The following is a 21,178-nucleotide window of genomic DNA, read 5'->3' as shown; positions in this document are numbered from 1 at the left end:
TCCCCCCGGGGCGCCCCCGGCCCCGCGTCGCGTCTTCCCAGCGGTCCGCAAGGCAGTCTCGCCCACCCGAGTACACTCCACTGACGGAATTCACGCCACCGGGCTCGCCCCATCGTCCACGGCCCGCCCTCCCCTGGCCCCGGGGCCGCCCTCCGCTCGAGAACAATGGCTGCTCGCTTTCGCCGCCGGAGACGCCACGGCAGAACGACCCGCGCGGACACGAGGCCGCCCGTCACGCGCGAGGCGGCACACGGAGGCGGCCGGCCCCGCCCCGCCGGCGCGCGGAAGCACCGCGTCCAATCGCACGCCGCCCTCGCGCAGATCCCTCCGCCCGGCGGCGCCGTCGCCGCAGGCGGCCCACGCGAGCGCGTCCACCGGGGCCGCCTTCCCGGCATGCCCCGCGGCTGACCTCCGACCCCGGCGACCCGCCCCCTCGCCCGACGTCGCCCCTCCACACACACACACACGGCCGGAGCTGGCGGAGCCCCGGCGGCGGCGCTGGTTCCGGGTTGCAGACTCCGCCGCCAGGTCCCGCTCGGGCTAGGCCGGCGGCCGCGCGCTCCTCGCCTCTTCGCCTGTGGCGGGGCCGGGCGGCCGGCGGCGCCCCCACGGTGAGCGGGCCCGACGCGAACATGGCGGAGCGGGGAGGCGGGGCGGAGCGGGGCCGGGCGGCGGGCGGGGCCTGGCGTCCTCCCTCAGCGCCATTTTGTGGCAGCGAGACCCGCAAATAAAGGGGCGCGCGGGGCTGTGACGGGAGGAGGCGCGCGGCGGCGGGGCCTCGGCCTGTGCGACTGGCGGCGGCCGCGCGGCCCCGGCCCGGAGAGGTAGGTGCGGGCGGGCGGCGGGAGAGCGGCCGCGGGGCCCCTGTGGGAGCTGCGGGGCGACGCGGGCCCGGGCCGCGCCGGCCGCCCGTTACCCGCTTCCTCTTCCGCCGCCCCGAGGCCATGTTGCCTCGGCCCGCGGGGCCCGGAGGTCCGGCTGGGGCGGCCCTGCTGGTCTGGGCCCGGCCCGGCGGGGGAGAAGGCGGCGGCGGCGGCGGCGGCGGGGCCCGGTGCGCGGCGCGGGCTCCGTGCGCTTCCATGTCGGGACGAGGGCGCGCGCCCGTCGCCGGGGGTCCTCCACGCCGCTCGCGGACCCCGCGCGCAGCCCAGGCTCCTGCGGGAGGAAGTGGATCCCCAGGGGACTGGGGGAAGTCCTGGCGCGCCGAGGCTGTGACGGGAAAAATAAAAAAACACGGGCCCCTTCCCGGTGGAAAAGCGATCCCGCGTGGGCACGTTCCGGTCGCCTTTCTCGTGTGGCTATTCTGTTCCCTCGGAAGTCACCGCCAATTACGTTCGTTTTTTTGTGTGAAAATTTCGGCCGTGAAATTTTCGGTGCTAGGTGAACGTGGTGTAGACGTATGAAACTCCGCTTACACGGTGTGGGAAAATCTTCTCGCGACGGCTGGATTTTAACTTCATTCATTCCATAGCATCTGATGAGGCAAGTTGGAGGGAGATTGCAGCCCCGCAGGCGGCTGGCGATAAGGGTGCAGTGCTGTCAGGGCTTCCGGTGTCTTGGGCAGACAGCTAAGCCGGCGGCAGAACTGGTGAACTGTCCAAAGAGCCAGATCCCGCAGGATGGAGGTAACAATGGGAGTGGGATCCGGGCACCGCTGGGTTGTCCACAGCTTCCCAGATTCGTGGGTCTTCATCACAGCGAGTTTTCCCAATTCCGCTCTGAGCCATGTTCAAGATGTTTTCGCATATTTGTCACAAATTATCTGGTAGGTACGATATGGAAGATGGGTAGGAGCCCTTTGATAGGCCAGGAGTTGTAACGGTCGCATTTACGACGATTGTTACAGCTGCTGGGTCTCGTGGGTGTGTGTAGTACAGAGTCTCCTTGGAAATACTGTCTTAGTTTTCGTCTTTACAATGTGCCTACATTGTTTGTGTCTTGTTTGTCAGAGCTATATGTTGAGTGGCTTAACAGTATTTTGGTTCCATTCTTGTTTTTACTTGTTAAATCTTTTCCCACTTTTCTACCTCCAAATATTTTTTATTTGATATAGTTACTAAGCTTATTAAGGACAAACTTTTCAATATTCCCGTAATAGGATACTCCATTGGATAGAATAGGCTGTAAAGGTGTTCAGTGCTATGAAGAAGTGTTCACCTGGAAGATGTTGGTGGAGTTTAATTTTTACGAAATGCATGTTAAAGTTGTCCTTTATGTTCATATTTTAAAATCCTTGTTTCTACAGCACTTCATTACGCTTGCAAAATTGGTACCCTCCTTTTGCTAATTTGGAAACGGTAGCACAGAATTAAGTAACTTGCTGAAGATCACACTTAAGACCAATGCAAGTGTGAGAAATAGGCGGTTCTCGAATTTCTAAGCAGTACTCTTTCTACTCTAGTGTAAAGGTTACTGTGGTATCAGGTGATGGAGTCTTAAATGCAGTTGTGATTTGTTTCTCTAGAGCACATGCCTTCAGAGAAGCACTGAGTTGCCTAATAAAGCATCATGGTGCTACTGGAATGTAGGGTGCTAGGCACCTCCTAAGCCGCTTCTCCTGTGATAAAAGGCATCGAGTAGATGTTGATTCTGATATTTTAACGTTATCTCGGGATGATCTACAAGAATAATTGAAACCTTTACATAATTTAAAAATCAATCATCATCATTTTTTTTTTTTAAGATTTATTTTATTTACTTGAAAGAGTTACAGAGAGAGGTCTTCCATCCACTGGTTAACTCCCCAGATGGCCGCAATGGCCAGAGCTGCACCGATCAGGAGCCAGGAGCTTCTTCCGGGTTTCCCACACAGCTGCAGGGACCCAAGGACTTGGGCCATCCTCTGGTGCTATCCCAGGCCATAGCAGAGAGCTGGATCAGAAGAGGAGCAGCCGGGACTAGAACTGGTGCCCACGCCAGCCCCAAAAATCAATCTTAAACTTTGCTTAAAAATAGCCAATTTAGCTGCTTTTGAATTTTTTCTCTTTTGCTTTATTAAAAAAAAAAAAAAAACACACAGATTTTTCCGTCCTCTGGTTCACTCCTCCAAATGCCCACAACAGCCATGGTTGAAGATTTATTTATTTGAAAGACAGTGTTAGAGAGGTAGAGACAGAGAGGTCTTCCATCCTCTGCTTCACTCCCCATATGGCTGCAACGGCCGGAGCTGTGCCAATCCGAAGCCAGGAGCTTCCTCCCAGTCTCCCACGCAGGTGCAGGGGCCCAAAGACTTGGGCCTTCCTCCACTGCCATCTCAGGCCACAGCAGAGAGCTGGATCAGAAGAGCAGCCGGGACTAGAACCAGCGCCCATATGGGTTGTCAACGCTTCAGGCCAGGGCTTTAACCCACTGCACCACAGTGCCGGCCCCAGTTACCAACTTTTGAGAGACACTGGATTTAGGACCCAAACCTCTAGTTCATTAATAGCTGTTTTACGCTGAGCTGATCACCTAATGAGTCACATTTTCATCTTGGAAAATGGAGACTAGTTTTGACTTTGAAAAGTTGTGATTATTGAATAAATGTGACTCATAGACAGTGAACGTGTATGTGTGGTGTCTGTGTGTATATGCTTTCATTTTTCACCTTCAAGGTTCAGGACTCTGATGATTCCAGATGATGTTATGGGGTGACGTGGCACAGCAGGCTAAGTGATGCTGGCATCCCATTTCCAATTGCTGGTCTAAGTCTCCACTACTCTACTTCCAATCCAGCTTCTTGCTAATGTGCTTGGCAAGGCAGGGGAAGATGGCCCAAGTGCTTGGGCCTCTGCCACCCCTGTGGAAGACCCAAATGGCGTTCCTGGCTCCTGGCATTGACATGGCTCAGCCCCAGCCTTGGCAACCATCTGAGACATGAACCGTTGGATGGAAGATCTCTTTTTCTCTATGTCACACTGCTTTTCAAATGAACAAATCTTTTTTTAAAATGGTGTTTTAGTACTTCTAGTTTTCCTGTGGAAGATTATTCTAAGAATCTTTTTGTGAACCTAGAATCAACTGTAGATGGTGACTGAGCTTGTCAGGTTGTAAAAAATTACCTTGGGGATTAATAGATTTCTTGGTGTGTTTATGCAATGTGAAGGTAAAAATTGAGAATTGAGTTCTGTTCTGAGTAGTTGAATGTTGTATGTTAATTTGTTTTCAACCTGCTAAGCCGTGGTTAAGCCTCTGACTGCAGCACCAGCATCCCAAATGGGCTCCAGTTGTCCCCGCTGCTCCTCTTCAGATTCAGTTCTCTGCTTATAGCCTGGGAAAGCAGTGGAAGATGGCGCAAGTTTTTAGGACTGGCGCTGTGGTGCAGTAGGTTAATCCTCTGCTTGCAGTACCAGCATCCCATAAGGGCTACTCCTCTTCCGATCCAGCTCTTTGTTATGGTCTGGGGGAGCAGTGGCGGATGGTCCAGGCGCTTGGGCCCCTGCACCCTCTTGGGAGACCTGGAAGAAGCTCCTGGCTTCAGATTGGCCCAGCTCTGGCCAGCCGTTGTGGCCATTTAGGGAGTGAACCAGCAGATGGAAGACCTTTCTCTCTGTCTGTCCCTCTCACTATCTGTAACTCTACCTCTCAAAAAAAAAAAATCTTACAAGAGTTTTGAACCAGTTCTACTTTGCCTTTGACTGTGAATTTATGTGGCATATCATGAGTGCTTAAGGAAAGATGGACTTTGCATCAGTTACAGATTTTCTGAGGCGCTCGTTTCCTAAGCTGAATACCCCATACATGGAATGAACTGCAGCTCTTTCAAGAGCTGACCTGTGAAAATGCATGCGAATAAAACCTGTATTTACCCCTGACTTAGATTACAACTTCAGAAATTTATTTTGGGGGGGTTGTGTTTAGCCTAATGACTGAGTCACCCACAATGCATCTTAGAGTGCCTGGGTCTGTTCCCAGCCCTGGTTCTTACTTCCATCCAGTGTCCTGTCATTGCAGACCCTGGAGGCAGCAGGGATGGCTCAGGTAGTTGGGTTCCTGCTGCCTACGTGGGAGAGACCTGGATTGAGTTCCCAGCTCCCAGCTCCAGCCTGTCCTGGCCACTGAGGGCATTGGGGATGGAAGCTTTTGTCTCTCAAATTAAGGAAGAAAGAAAAGTTAATGTCCTCCAAACTCCATTTTAATTCATACTACCCAACATCAAACTTTTGAAAAGGAAAATATAAATCAGTGTTAGAAAACTTAATTATCTTTCAGAATTCTAAAAATTGGAGCACACCAAGGATTCTGTGGTTAGAAACTAAGACAGGAGGACATCATGGTAGTTGTCCTCAGTCTGTGAATTCTCTTAGGGTTATTAAAGAAACTCATTTCTGCGGCCAGTATTGTGTTGCAGGTTAAGCTGCTGCCTACAATGCTGGCATCTCATATGTGTGCCAGTTGAAGCCCTTGCTGCTCCACTTCCTATCCAACTCCCTGCTAATGCACCTGGGAAAGCAGTGGAAGATGACTCAAATACTTGGCCCTCTGCCAGCCACATAGAAGACCTGCCTGGAGTTTCAGACTCTTGGCTTCAGCTTGGCCCACTGGCCATTTGGGTAGTGAACCAGCAGTTGGAAGATCTCTCCATCTCTCTCCAACTATGCATTTCAAATAAATAAACTAATTTTTTTCTTTAGGTTAAGAATTTGTTTATTTGAAAGGTAGAGTTACAGAAGCCAGGGCCGAAGCACTTGGGCCACCTGCTGTTGCTTTCCCAGGCCATACCAGAGGGCTGGGTCGGAAGAGGAGCAACAAACCGGTGCCCGTGTGGGATGCTGGAGCCACAGGTGGAGGCTTTAGCCTACTGGGCCACAGCGCTAGACCCAACTAAATCCTTTCTTAAACTCTTGATTTATTTCTTCTCTTTCTTTCCCTTTCCTCCATCCCTCCCTCTCCCCTCTCCCCTCTCCCTCTCTCCCTCTCTCCCTGTTTCTCATGGAGAAAGAAATTAAATGCCCATTTTTTGCCGGTCACCATACTGAAGTGTGTCTTCAAAATAGAGTAATTTTGGACCATAATGGTGATAGTCTTTTTTGAGACGGTGAAACTGAAGTTCAGAGTTTTCTCCTTTTTACTTTTTTTTTTTCAGTGTGATAGCATTCTAATGATCACTTTTTTTTTTTAAGATTTATTTATTTGAAAATCAGAGTTACACAGAGGAGAGGCAGAGAGAGAGAGTGCGTGCACACTTCCATCCACTGGTTGACTACCCAATTGGCCACAACAGCCAGTGCTGTGCTGATCCAAAGCCAGGAGCTGGGAGCGTCTTCTGGGTCTCCCACATGGGTGCAGGGGCCCAAGGACTTGGGCCGTCTTCTATTGCTTTCCCAGGCCATAGCAGAGAGCTGGATCAGAAGTGGAGCAGCCAGGGCTTGAACCAGCACCCATATGAGATGCTGGCACTGCAGGCAGCCGCTTTACCTGCTGTGCCACAGCGCTGGCCCATTGCTTTATTTTCAAAGGGTGAAACCTTCTAGAAAGCTTCCTTCAAGTGTCTCCCAGTCCTCTAAGTGCCCTTTAAAAATAGACTGCTACCGCTGGCATTGTGGTGTAGCCTGTTAACTTGCCTCCTGCCATGCAGCATCCTGTATGGGCACTGGTTTGATACTCCACTCCCTTCCTATCCAGTTCCCAGCTGATGTGTCTGGAAAAGCAGTGGGAGATGGCCCAAGTACTTGGGCCCCTGCACCCACATGGGAGACCTGGATGAAGCTCCTGGCTCTGGCCCAGCCCTGGCTGTATGGCCATTTGAGGAATGAGCTAGTGGATGGGAGATCTGTCTCTCCCTCACTCTCTGTAATAAATAAAAACATTAAAAAAAAAAAAAAAACAGTTATGATCGGCGCCGTGGCTCAATAGGCTAATCCTCCACCTTGCGGCGCCGGCACACCGGGTTCTAGTCCCGGTCGGGGCGCCGGATTCTATCCCGGTTGCCCCTCTTCCAGGCCAGCTCTCTGCTATGGCCAGGGAGTGCAGTGGAGGATGGCCCAGGTGCTTGGGCCCTGCACCCCATGGGAGACCAGGAAAAGCACCTGGCTCCTGGCTCCTGCCATAGGATCAGTGCGGTGCGCCGGCTGCAGCGGTGGCCATTGGAGGGTGAACCAACAGCAAAGGAAGACCTTTCTCTCTCTGTCTCTCTCTCTCACTGTCCACTCTGCCTGTCAAAAAAATTAAAAAAAAAATAAAAAACATTAAAGGAATTAAAAAAAAAAACAGTTATTACTACTTAAGCTTGCAGTTACTTTTATTTTAATGGGATAAGGATCTGAATACCTGCCTGTTGAGAAGAGAGTAAGCAAGTAAACCTAGGAGAAGTGTCAGTTGAATAAAGTTTGAACTGAATATGATCTATATTGAGTCACATTCAAGTTGCTTAGTTTTTTTTTTTTTCCAAAATAAATTTTTAAGGTTTTATTTATTTGAAAGGCAGAATTACAGAGAGAGGGAGTGAGGAGGAGACAGTGTGTGAGGTCTTCCATCCACTGATACACTCTCTAAATGGCTGCAATGGCCGGGGCTGGGCCAGACTGAAGCCAGGAGCCAGGAGCTTGTTCTAGGTCTCCCACGTGGGTGCAGTAGCTCAGTTACTTGGGTCCTTCTTTACTGCTTCCCCAGGCACATTAGCAGGGAGCTAGATCAGAAATGGAGCAGCTGGAACTTGAAGCAACACCCATAGAGGATGCTGGAGCTGCAGGTGGCGCCTTCGCTACACCACAACACCAGCCCCAAGATTCTACACACTGAGGAGATAGGGTGCCTAGTAACTGGATAAAAGATGGACTGTCTAGCCTTAGTGGTAAATTTGGCTGTTTTCAAATTATCACACTTCTTGTATTAAGATTCATGTTTATTCTCAGTATTTTATGTAATTGTTATCTCAGCTGGTTCTAGAAAAAAAAAACTTGATTAAGTAGCCTCACCTTTATGACTGTACTGGTACCTGAAGCAAATTTGTTCATACTTTTAACACGTTTGTATGTCTACTATGTGTTAGTCATTGGCAGTCAGTGAAGCAATAGCTGGGACTGAGGTGAGCTGAACCCAGAATCCCAGAATGCAATCCAGGCCTCCCAGGTGGGTTGCAGAGACCCAATTACTGGAACCATTACCTGCTGCCTCCCGGGGTACACAGTAGCAGTGCGCCGAAATTGGGAGCAGAGCCCTGACTGCAACCCAGATACTCTGACATGGGATGTGGATGTTCCAACAGCATCTTAACTGCTGTGCCCCCCAAATCAGAATTCTATGACAGTACAAGTGTGGTTAGACTATCTGATTATAAGGTGAGAGTTGAAATTGTTAAAAATGTTGTTGGAAGGGGTAGAAGTTGACCTTGCCACCCGTGAGGGAGACTTGGATTGAGTTCTCTGCCAGTGTAGGCTTTTGGAGTATAAACCAGAAGATGGGGCGTGCTCTCAAATAAATAAAAAAAAATTTTTTTTGACAGGCAGAGTTAGACAGTGAGAGAGAGAGAGAGAGACAGAGAGAAAGGTCTTCCTTTTGCCGTTGGTTCACCCTCCAGATGGCCGCTACGGCAGGCGCACTGTGCTGATCCGAAATCAGGAGCCAGGTGCTTCCTCCTGGGCTCCCATGTGGGTGCAGGGCCCAAGCACTTGGGCCATCCTCCACTGCCTTCCCGGGCCACAGCAGAGAGCTGGACTGGAAGAGGGGCAACCGGGACAGAATCCAGCGCCCTGACTGGGACTAGAACCTGGTGTGCCAGCGCCGCAGGCGGAGGATTATAATGCCTTGTGAGCCGCGGTGCCGACCAAATAAATAAATATTTTTAAAAATAGTAACGGTAAATCACTTTCTTTTGAGGAATCTCAAATAGTAAGAATACCGTGTTTAATATGAAAATTATTTGGTCAGATTTCTACTAGTTTCGAATTTATATAAGTACAAGTAAGTAAAGTAAACCAGAAATATTTTAAAATGGTAACAGAGCATTCTTGAATATGCTGTCAGAAGTAATACCTAGGAACACCTAATTTGGCTTTTCTACTGGTCAGATTTGAACCTAAGGAAGTAATAGATGTGTTTTCAGCACAAGAATTCAGTTTCTTAATTTGTATTATTTTTCCAAACACAACTTAGATGCTTTTAAAAACCAGAACTGCTGGGGCTGCCAGCATCCCATATGGTGCTAGTGTGGGTCCTGGCTGCTCCACTTCCGAACTAGCTCTCTGCTGTGACCTAGGAAAGCAGTAGAAGATGTCCCAAGTCCTTGGGCCCCTGCACCCACGTGGGAGACCCAGAAGAAGCTTCGGATTGGCCCAGCTCCAACCGTTGTGTAAATCTTAAACAAAATAAAAAACCCCGATACTGCTATTCAGAACTGATTGAACTGTTTCAGTGCTCACAGAATTTTTATACAGAAACTGCTGTTGGCATTCATTCTGAGTTAGCATGATTAGTTCTCGACTTGAATTTTTTTTACGATTTATTGAAAGAGTTACACAGAGGAGAGGCAGAGGGGGAGAGAAAGAGAGAGAGAGAAAGAGAGGTCTTCCATCTGATGGTTCACTCCCCAGTTGGCCTCAATGGCTGTAGCTGCACCCATCAGGAGTCAGAAGCTTCTTCTGGCTCTCCCATGCAGGTGCAGGGGCCCAAGGCCTGGGCCATCTCTTACTGCTTTCCCAGGCCATAGCAGAGAGCTGGATCAGAAGTAGAGCAGCCAGGTCTCGAACCTGCGCCCAAATGGGATGCTGGCACTTCAGGCCAGGGCGTTAACCTGCTGCACCATAGCACCGGCCCCTCTATTTGAATTATTAAGCTAGCTTTTGCAACAGTGCTAAGTGAATTTTATATAAAGAAGCTAATTTTGAAAGACTTTTATAGATTATTTCATGGCATAGAATTAGAAGAATTTTTAAAAATGTTTATTAGAAATGCAGAACACGTAGGAGAGGGATCTTTAATCTGCTTCACTCTGCAAAGTTTCACAAAAGCTAGGCCTGGGCTAAGCTAAAGCCAGAGCTCAGAACTTCCTGGATATCCTGGTGGCTGTTAGGAACCCAATTACTGGGCCTCATCCACTGTCTCCCAGGATCTATTAGCAGAAAACTGGATTGGAAGTGGAGGAGCCAGGACTCAAACTAGGCACTACAATGTGGAATGTGGGTGTGTCAACGCCACAATGCTGCCTGCCCCATAGGAATATTTTTATTATGGTATAATTGTATGTGTGTGCTTATTTTTTTTATATTTTATTTTATTTAATGAACATAAATTTCCAAAGTACAGCTTATGGATTACAATAGCTTCCCCCTCATAACTTCCCTCCCACCCACAACACTCCCCTCTCCCACTCCCTCTCCCGTTCCATTCACATCAAGATTAATTTTCAGTTATCTTTATATACAGAAGATCAGTTTAGCATATGTTAAGTAAAGATTTCAACAGTTTGCACCCATGTGTGTGTGTTTATATATAACACTATTGAAGAGTAGTGAATCTCCATGACCATGTTAGATTTTACCTTTTTAGTATAACATAATGCTATCAAACCAAAGGTTTAGAAACTGGTACTAACCTAGCAGCGTGCCTAGGTTACTGCTTGAGTTCAGTATCTGACTTCAGTGCTGAGTGACCACTTCTGTAGCAAAATTTGTCTTTCATAGGATAGTGGCAAGATTGAAATGAAAAATTATCTCTCGGCCCTTTGTGGCAACTTCAGATGATTCAGCTTTTACAAAGGGATTTTAAAAATGTACTTAACAGGCCGGCGCCGCGGCTCACTAGGCTAATCCTCCGCCTAGCGGCGCCGGCACACCGGGTTCTAGTCCCGGTCAGGGCGCCGATTCTGTCCCGGTTGCCCCTCTTCCAGGCCAGCCCTCTGCTGTGGCCAGGGAGTGCAGTGGAGGATGGCCCAGGTGCTTGGGCCCTGCACCCCATGGGAGACCAGGAAAAGCACCTGGCTCCTGGCTCCTGCCATCGGATCAGCGCGGTGCGCCGGCTGCAGCGCGCCGGCCGCGGCGGCCATTGGAGGGTGAACCAACGGCAAAAGGAAGACCTTTCTCTCTGTCTGTCTCTCTCTCACTGTCCACTCTGCCTGTCAAAAAAAAAAAAATTGTACTTAACAAAAAGGAAGCTGACTGTAGAGTGTACAGGAACTCTATAATATCTTGCTGCTTTTCTTGCAGGTTAAAACTATTCTGAAACAGATCTTTGTAAAAAAAAAAAAAATGAAAATAGGAGAGGGAGGAGGTAGAAGGGTGGGGGTGCCAGCTAGAGGCAGGGTAGGATGGGAAAAATCACTATGTTCCTAAATTTGTATATGTGAGATGCATGAAGTTTGTATACCTTAAATAAAATGTTTAAAATTTCATTATTCTGAAATAAAAAGTTTAAGTAAAAATAATCTTATGATTAGACAATAAAAGACCCAGTAATTTTTGTTCCTACCTTAACTGGAAGAAAATCAATTGAGCCTCTGCCTCACTCCTTTTTTGTTTGTTTTTTCTGTTTTTAGGATTCAAGATGACCAACGAAGAACCTCTTCCCAAAAAGGTAATTTTTTTTCCTTGCAACTTTAAAGCATTTTTTTTCATAATAGTGCTGAAGGGGCTGTCTGTATTGTTTTGCTGCCTCTTCACCCTCTTGCCTTTATTAACAGTAATAGCACTTGGGCTGTGCAGTGTGCCAGATGTTGTATCTTATATGTACTATATTTTTAGATTCTTTCAGCTTTTCATCTGTTAAGTGATATTCCCATGGTCTGTTCTTAGTCTTTGTTACATAAATACTCCTGCCTACAGATACACACATGTCAAAAAAGGAGAAACTTCATACATTCCTATAAAACCATTTATGTATTTTTCAAGAAAAGGTTACAGCTAATTCTTAGGTATCTCTTTCTCTGAACTTTCTTCTAAAGTTCCCCATTATATGAGTTTACTCTATGCTATGAGTTTACTCATAGCATATGAGTAACATATCTACTATATATTCATACAATGACTATTAAAAAACAGTAACAGTTTCTGGTAGTAGTTGTAATTGGATTTAGAAAAGCAGGTGTGTGCTTACTGAACAGTATTTAAGTGAACAGTTTACATAATATGTTTTACAGAAATTTTTGACATTTTAGAGCATTAATAAAGAATTGGATTGTGCTTAAATAATCTGAAATTACGGCCGACGCCGTGGCTCAATAGGCTAATCCTCCACCTTGCGGCGCCGGCACACCGGGTTCTAGTCCTGGTCGGGGCGCCGGATTCTGTCCCGGTTGCCCCTCTTCCAGGCCAGCTCTCTGCTATGGCCAGGGAGTGCAGTGGAGGATGGCCCAGGTGCTTGGGCCCTGCACCCCATGGGAGACCAGGAAAAGCACCTGGATCCTGGCTCCTGCCATCGGATCAGCGCGGTGCGCCGGCTGCAGCGGCGGCCATTGGAGGGTGAACCAACAGCAAAGGAAGACCTTTCTCTCTCTGTCTCTCTCTCTCACTGTCCACTCTGCCTGTCAAAAAAAAAAAAAAAAAAAAAAAAAGTGAAAAAAAAATAATCTGAAATTACTGTGTACCTCCTCTTTCACTATTTGGGTATAATGCCCCCTCACTCTTACATTTTATAATGCCATTTTACTGGTTAATGTTAACAGCTTAAAACTTTTTTCCCAAAGATTTATTTGTTTGAAAGGCAGAGCATCAGATTGAGAGAGAAACAAATATCTTCTCATCTGCCAGTTCACTCCCTAGTTGGCCATAGTGGCCAGGACTAGGGGTTCAGGCCAAAGCCAGGATCCAGGAATTGCATCCTGGTTTCCCACATTTGTGGCAGGGGCCCGTATACCTGGGCCGTCTTCCCTGCCACTAGCAGGGAGCTTGATGGATAGCAGAGCAGCTTGGACTGGAACTGGATCTCTGATACGGAATGCCAGCATTGCAGAGCACAGCCCTTTGAAAGAAATTTTTAGAAGATTTATTTATTTGAAAGGCAGTTACAGAGGGAGGGCGAGACAGAAGTCTTCTGTCTACTGGTTTACTCCCCAAATAACTGCAACTGCAGGGGCTGGGCCAGGCTGGAGCCAAGAGCCCAGAACTCTGTCTAGGTCTCCCACGTGGGTGCATGGACTAAACACTTGGGTCATCTGCTGCTGCCTTCCTAAGCATGTTAGCAGGCAGCTGAATCAGAAGTGGAGCAGCCAGGACTTGAACCTGTACCCATATGAGATACCAGTGTTGCAGGTGGTGGCTTTACCCTCTGCCATACCACCAGTCCCCAAAATGTATTTTTAAGGAAATTTTTTTAAGTGTCTTAGAAGGGAAGCTAATCAGATTTTATTTTTTTTTTAAAGATACATTTATTTGAAAATCAGTGGTAGAAAGGGAGAAAGAGATACCTTCCATCTGCTGATTCATTTCCAAATCCCCACAACAGCCAGGGCTGAATCAAAACTAGAGTCAAGAACTCCATCCAGGCCTCCCACATGGGTAGCAGGAGCTCAGGTGCTCGGGCTGTCCTCTGCTGCCTTCCAGGCACATTAGCAGGGAGTTGCATGGGAAGCAGAGCAGCTGGAATTTGAACTCACATCAGGTATGAGATACCAGCATCACAGCAGTGGCTTAACCCACTGCCGCGACGTCAGCCCTGTGCCTCCTTCGTTTTAACTTCTTTTCAAATAATCAGAGTCACAGGGAGTTTGGAGTTGCAGAGACATGTACAGGGAGACTCTCTGCTCCCTTCAGCCTCCTCCAGTGTTAACGTATTGGGTGACTCCAAACATTTTGAACAACAAAATGAAAACAAGGAAATTGACAATGTCACAGTCCTCAGAGATTCTGATTTTACAGTTAGCAAGTACTCTGTGTGTAGCTTGTGCAGTTTTATCACATACGTAGCTTTGTGTAACCATCACCAATGAAGATACATATCTGAACTACCTCCCCAAGACTCCCAGTGTTATTCCTTTGTAACCGTATCCACCTTTTCTCTCTCTAACTCTTGGCAATACCTAATCTGTTCTCCATTTTTATAATTGTTATTTTGCCAGTGTTATATAAAGGAAATCTTGTAGTATGTATCTTTTTAGAATTTTTTTCCACTCAGCTACTTTCCTTTAGGTTTATCTAGGTAGTTTCATGTATCTCTTGATCTGTTACTCTTTACCGTTAAGTAGTATTCCATGCTATGAGTGTATCATAGTTTAAACATCGCTTTCGGTTGGCGCCGCAGCTCACTAGGCTAGTCTTCCGCCTGTGGCGCCGGCACTCCAGGTTCTGTCCCAGTTGTCCCTCTTCCAGGCCAGCTCTCTTGCTGTGACCTGGGAAGGCAGTGGAGGATGGCCCAAGTGCTTGGGTCCTGCACCCGCATGGGAGACCAGGAGGAAGCACCTGGCTCCTGGCTTCAGATCGGCTCAGTGCGCCAGCCGTAGCGGCCATTTGGGGGGTGAACCAACGGAAGGAAGACCTTTCTCCCTCCCTCCCTCCCTCCCTCCCTCTCTCTCTCTCTCTCTCTTTCTCTCTCACTAACTCTGCCTGTCAAAAAAATAAATCACTTCTGAGAGGGCATTATTGTAGTTTCAGTTTGGGGACATTAAAAATGCAACTGCTGTGAATATTTTTATTTCTTTAAAATACATGCTTAATATATAAAGATAATTAAAAATGAATTTTAATCAAGAATGGGATGGCAGAAGGAGTAGGAGGTAGGATGGGAGTGGGGGTGGGAGGATGGTATGGGGGGAAGAATCACTAATTCAGAAGCTGTACCTGTGAAATTCACATTTATTAAATTAAAAAATAAGTGAAAATACATGCTTAAGAGGGCAACTACTGGGTCATCCATTCACTTTGAAACAGTTTTTTAGAGTGGCAGTACCATTTTACAGTCTTCCCAGCAGTGTGTGAGTTTGTCATCAACATTTGGTGCTATTATTTTTATTTTGGCCATTCTAATCAGTGTGTAGTAATGTCCCATGGAAAATTAATTTGCATTTCCCAAGTGAAGATGCTCATTGTTACAAATAGTTCACCTTCCCAGTAAAACAAGATTTCAAATAAATGATAATATGTGCTGAACCATTTGTGTTTCACAGTACAGAGCTGTTCTGTAGGCCCCTTTTGGGTAGAGCTTTGTCTTCAGGAATAGCAGTCAGTTCATCTTTTAATTTTTTTTATAGGTTCGACTAAGTGAAACAGACTTCAAAGTTATGGCACGAGATGAATTAATTCTAAGGTAAATGTTCTTTTATCCAAAATACAAGCTTTCTATAAAATATTATATTTCGACTACATTGAGTATTTATACTTTATGTCAAATATGTTTCATTTTTAATGTTACTATTTGCTCATATCACCTGATACCGGATTGGAACAGATTCCTTAATGGCCTTTTTTCCATTTTTTTTAAAGATTTATTTATTTATTTAAAAGGTGGAGTTACAGAGAGGGGGAGAGAAAGAGGTCTTATATCTGATAGTTCACTCTCCAAATGGCTGCAACGGTCAGAGCTGAACTGATCTGAAGCCAGGAGCTTCTTCTGGACCTCCCAAGTGGGTGCAGGGACCAAAGCACTTGGGCCATCTTCACTGCTTTCCCAGGTGCATTAGCAGAGGGCTGGCTCAGAAGTGGAGCAGCTGGGACTTGAACCCTGGCACACATATGGAATTCCATTGTTACTGGCAGCGGCTTCACCTGCTGTGCACAGGGCCAGCCCCAGTGGCCTGTTCTTCATTATATAAGTATGGAGGAAAATTGAACATTTTAACAAACTACAGCACTAGTTGGGGAAACTTCCTGGACTAACAGTGATCTGAATTTCTTCTCTTGCAGAGACAGAGTATTAAGGATTGATACTTGGGAAGCATTTTACTTAATGTGTACCTTGCTATAGGGAAAGACTCTGATCTCAGAAATCTGTTTTAGATACGTGGGTATTTTTAAAAATTCATGGAAAAATTAAATAAAAGATAATGTGGGGGCTGCCATTTGTCATAGCAGTTAGAACAGGTATGTCCCATATCACAGGACTTACTTGGGTTCGAGTCCTGCGTTTGTTCTGGAGTCCAGTTTCTGCTAATGTGCACTCTGGAGGCAGCAGGTGATGATGGTGTAAGTAGTTGGACCCCTGTCACCACTGTGGAAGACCTGGATTAAGTTCCTGGCTCCCAGCCTCATCCTTATCTATCTGGCCGTTCTAAGGATTTGGAGGGAGAACCAGTGATGGGAGTTCCTATTTCTCCCAGCTTGTCGAAACCAAAACAAAGGTAATGCACATTTTCCATGAACTCTTCGGGAGACAACTCATACACAGGCTATTTTGTTTAATTTTTCCTTGTGTTTAACATTTTAAAAATTGTATTTTTTATTTAAGATTTATTTATTTATTTGAAAGGCATAATTACAGAGAGAGGGAGAGACAGATCTTTTTCTGCTAATTCACTCCCAAATGGATCAACAGCTGGAGTCAGGAGCCTCAACCAGTCTCCCACGTGGGTAGCAGGGGCCCAAGCACTTGAGCTATCTTGTGCTGCTTTTCCAGGCACATCATCAGGGAACTGGATGGGAAGTGGAGCAGGCGGGACTTGAACAGGCTCCCACTTGGGATGCACGTGCTGCAGGCAGCAACTTTACCTGCTCAACCGCAGTGTCACCCCAAAATTTGCACTTCTAAGAAATTTAGTTCTGCTTTCAGAAGAAATACATTGCTAATAACATGAAGTTATTCTTCAAAACGTGAATTTCACCATCTCCATATACTTATGTTCTTTACTTTTTCATCTATAAGTTGAGGAGAATGAGTTAATTTTTTTAAGTGTTACTTATTTTTTTCATTTTATTTGAAAGAGACAGAAATCTTCCATCTGCTGATGAACTTCCCAGATGCCCACAACTACTGAACCTAGGCCAAAGCCAAGAGCTTACACCTTAATGTGGGTCTCACGTGTGAATGGCAGGGACCCAAGGATGTCTTTGAACATTGGCTGCTGCTTCGTGGCTTACACGTTAGAAGGAGCTGGAGCTGGAAGGAAGGCGCTCCAGTGCGGGCAGTGAGTGGTGTCGTAACTGCTGTGTCCAGTGCCTGCCTGGAGTTATTTTTAAAGGTTACATCCAGTTCTGAATTTCCGTGGTTCTCTTGTGAATGTATTACAAGAGTAGACTATCGGGGCCGGCGCTGTGGCGCAGCGGGTTAATGCCCTGGCCTGAAGCGGCGGCATCCCATATGGGTGCCAGTTCTAGTCCTGGCTGCTCCTCTTCCGATCCAGCTCTCTGCTGTGGCCTGGGAAAGCAGTAGAGGATGGCCCAAGTCCTTGGGCCCCTGCACCCATGTGGGAAACCTGGAAGAAGCTCCTGGTTCCTGGCTTTGGATTGGCGCAGCTCCAGCCGTTGCACCCATCTGGGGAGTGAACCAGTGGGTGGAAGATCTCTCTCCCTGCCTCTCCTCTCTCTGTAACTCTGACTTTCAAATAAAATCTTTAAAAAAAAAGTAGACTATCAAGTACAGCATTGTGATATTTTTTAAATACAAAAAAATAAAAAAATGAGACATTCAAGAATCACTGTAGAAATTTTTTTTAAGTTACTGTTAAGGTTACTACATCATATATGGTTTATATTTTTGAGGTTAGGGAATCTTCATTTAAAACTCTTAGGTGAGTGTTTTTTCTCTTTCATGCCCTTGGTGATCTAAAATCAGCTGCTACTTATTTAGCTAGTCTCTGCTTTCTATCCTTTTAATGTGGATATTCTTGCTTTAAGTTTTTATATTTTTTTGCTCCTGTGAAATAGTTCCTATATAGCTGCCACAAAGAGCCTTGTGTATGCTTTCCCAAACATTTAATGAACTAGATGTGTCCCAAGTTTTAGAGGCCATAAAATAAGTATTGCTTTGGCTGAACAATTACAATTGTCTTTTAATAGATAAGTGAGGTTTGTCTTAGGAAGTTTTTTTGTTGTTGTTGTTGTTGTTGTTTTTGAGGATTTATTTATTTGAAAATCAAGAGTTACAGAGTGAAAAGGAGAGGCAGAGAGAGAGGTCTTCCATCCTCTGCCTCACTCCTGGCCAGGAGCTTCTTCCAGGTCTCCCACGTGGGCGTAGGAGCCCAAGGACTTGGGCCATCTTCTGCTTTCCCAGGCCACAACAGAGAGCTGGATTGGAAGTGGAGCAACTGGGTCTTGAACCAGCGCCCATATGGGAAGCTGGCACTGTAGGCGACGGCCCGAGTCGCTATACCACAACACTGGCCTCAGGAAAATTTTTTTTTTTTTTTTTTGAAACTCAGTACATTGATTTTAATCTTATGAAATACCTAATTTTATAGATTATGAAATACAAAGCTGGCTTTGTACAACAGTTTAAGCTACTGTGTGCAGTGCCAGCATACATATTAGAGTATCAGTTGAAGTCCTGGCTACTCCCATTTGTTCCTCTAAATAAATCTTTAAAAATAGGCTGGCGCCGCGGCTCACTAGGCTAATCCTCCGCCTAGCGGCGCCGGCACACCGGGTTCTAGTCCCGGTCGGGGAGCCGGATTCTGTCCCGGTTGCCCCTCTTCCAGGCCAGCCCTCTGCTGTGGCCAGGGAGTGCAGTGGAGGATGGCCCAGGTGCTTGGGCCCTGCACCCCATGGGAGACCAGGAGAAGCACCTGGCTCCTGGCTCCTGCCATCGGATCAGCCCGGTGCCGCGGCGGCCATTGGAGGGTGAACCAACGGCAAAGGAAGACCTTTCTCTCTGTCTGTCTCTCTCTCACTGTCCACTCTGCCTGTCAAAAAAATAAAATAAAATAAAATAAAATAAAATAAAATAAAATAAAATAAAATAAAATAAAAAATAAATAAAGGTTATAGGGGGCCAGCGCTGTGTGGCCTAACAGGTTGAACTGCTGCCTACAACATCAGTATTCCATATGGTTGCTGGTTTGAATCCCAGCTGCTCCACTTCAGATCCAGCTCCCTGCTAATGCAGAAGATGGCCCATGTCCTTGGGCCCCTGCACTCCTGTGGGAGACCAGTAAGATGCTACTGGCTCATGGCTGCAGCCTGGCCATTGCAGCCATTTTTGCAGAGAACCAGCAGATGGAAGAACCTTCTCCCACCCCCTACCTATCTCTCTCTAACTGCTCGTCAAATAAGTAAAATGAATCTTTTTTTAAAAATTATAAAACAATTTTCTGAATTTTAAGTGTTAATTATATGTAACTAGATAACATAACTAGCAAATAGAAAATATAACTGTTAAGCAGAATAGCAGGTACTCAGGGCAGGTGTCTCTCCATTAAGAGTTGCTGGGGCCGGCACCACAGCTCACTAGGCTAATCCTCTGCCTTGCGGCGCCGGCACACCGGGTTCTAGTCCCAGTCGGGGCGCCGGATTCTGTCCCGGTTGCCCCTCTTCCAGGCCAGCTCTCTGCTGTGGCCAGGGAGTGCAGTGGAGGATGGCCCAAAGTGCTTGGGCCCTGCACCCCATGGGAGACCAGGATAAGTACCTGGCTCCTGCCATCGGATCAGTGCACCGGCTGCGGTGGCCATTGGAGGGTGAAGCAACGGCAAAAGGAAGACCTTTCTGTCTGTCTGTCTCTCTCTCACTGTCCACTCTGCCTGTCAAAAAAAAAAAAAAAAAGAGTTGCTGGGAAAATATTGTTTATCTGTAGTAATTGCCAAGACTAGCTAGTGGTCTCTCTACTAATAGAGTAGAGGGATATAATAAGGATGAAAATTCTCTAGCACACTGATAGCATATGATATTTATGTGGGCTGCTCCTGCTAATTAGATAATTTTTAAAATATAGTCTTGAAAAATACTAATCTCCCGCCCGCCCAACCCCCCCTTTTCAAAAATTTATTTGAAAGGCAGAGTTATAGGGTAGAGGGCAGACAGGTCTTCATCTGCTGGTTCACTCCCTAAATGGCTGCAGTGGCCAGGGCTGGGACAGTCCAGAGCCAGGAGCCAGGAGCATCTTACAGGTCTCCCATGTGGGTGGCAGGGTCCCAAGCACTTGTGCTGTCCCCTGTTGCTTTCTCAGGCACATTATTAGGGAGCAGCCAGGCTCAAACTGGTGCCCACATGGGATGCCAGTGTTGCAAATTGTTATAAATTAAGAAAGAAAAAGAAATCAATTGGTTTATTGGCTAGATTAGATTTATAATTAAAAACCATCCAGCAGAATTTGTAGTGTTTTTATAACTATGATTTTCTAGCACAGTAGTTTCAATGTAACGAGTAATATGCGGTCTTCTTTTTGTACTAGATGGAAACAGTATGAAGCTTATGTCCAAGCTTTGGAGGGCAAGTACACAGATCTTAACTGTAAGTTTGAATTTTGTTTTCCTAAATTTTAGGTTTATGAATGGTCTCCTTGTAGATTATTACGAACACATGATAATTGGTTGTACTAAGATGAATGTCATTTTATTCGAACGTTTTGTTAGTAAGAACTGTTCAGGCATTGTGCTAGGTACAACAAAATGGAATGAGACATCTCTTTTGGGTAAGACATGATGATATAGTGGCATGACTGTTTTAGTAAAATCATGTGCAAGGTTCTGAGAGAGTATATGTAGGTTAATGCAGCTATTTGAAACTTTTCTTGATGTGTCCCTAACATGTTCTGCATGAGAATTTGAATTAAACATGAATTATTAGTCCAGCAGGGAAAAAAATCCAAGCAACCAGTAATAGATTTTTGAGAGCTTAAATTGTAACCTTAGGGTATAGATACATATTTACAGATTTTCCAGAATCTGCTAAAAACAATACAAGTGTATAATTTATTTTTTAAAAGATTTATTTATTTATTTGAAAGTCAGAGTAAGAGAGGAGGAGAGAGAAGGGTAGCTCTTCCATCCATTGGTTCATTCCCCAGATGGCCACAACAGCCAGAGCTGGGCCAATCCAGGGGCCATGGACTTCGGCCATCTTCTACTGCTTTCTCAGACCATAGTAGAGAGCTGGATCAGAAGTGGAGCAGCCAGGACTCAAAACTGGCACCATATGGTTTTACCTGCTGTGCCGCAGCGCTGGCCTCAAGTGTAGATTTTTTTTTTTTTTTTTTTTTTTGACAGGCAGAGTGGACAGAGAGAGACAGAGAGAAAGGTCTTCCTTTGCAGCTGCTTCACCCTCCAATGGCCGCCGTGGCCAGCGCGCTGCAGCCGGCGCACCACGCTGATCTGAAGGCAGGAGCCAGGTGCTTCTCCCGGTCTCCCATGGGGTGCAGGGGCCCAAGGACTTGGGCCATCCTCCACTGCACTCCCAGGCCACAGCAGAGA

General features: G+C 46.5%; 1 protein-coding gene across 5 annotated transcripts in view; it reads left to right on the top strand.

Annotated features, from left to right (window-relative positions):
• Positions 1-429: 429 nt before the first annotated feature.
• WTAP (WT1 associated protein) overlaps positions 430-21,178 on the top strand; it is a 39,965-nt gene continuing 19,216 nt past the window's right edge. For 3 of the 5 annotated variants that reach the window (XR_016233579.1, XM_089332504.1, XM_070073310.2), the window contains exons 1-4: positions 1,472-1,625; positions 11,450-11,487; positions 15,095-15,150; positions 20,161-20,219. Coding sequence is in view for 4 of the 5 variants with exons in the window: in XM_089332504.1 (XP_089188630.1) it covers positions 1,478-1,625; positions 11,450-11,487; positions 15,095-15,150; positions 20,161-20,219 (301 nt within the window). In the remaining variant the exon portion in view is untranslated. Of the gene's footprint in view, positions 612-697; positions 825-1,471; positions 1,626-11,449; positions 11,488-15,094; positions 15,151-20,160; positions 20,220-21,178 lie in introns of those variants that run through there. The other 2 variants (XM_051854197.3, XM_051854196.3) reach the window with 2 other exon arrangements.

The sequence above is a fragment of the Oryctolagus cuniculus genome, chromosome 5 (assembly GCF_051225735.1).
Source record: "Oryctolagus cuniculus isolate XC-2025 breed Fujian yellow rabbit chromosome 5, ASM5122573v1, whole genome shotgun sequence".
Lineage (NCBI taxonomy): Eukaryota > Metazoa > Chordata > Mammalia > Lagomorpha > Leporidae > Oryctolagus > Oryctolagus cuniculus.
The sequence above is the reverse complement of the archived record's forward strand: the minus strand, read 5'-3'. Positions and strand labels throughout refer to the sequence as shown.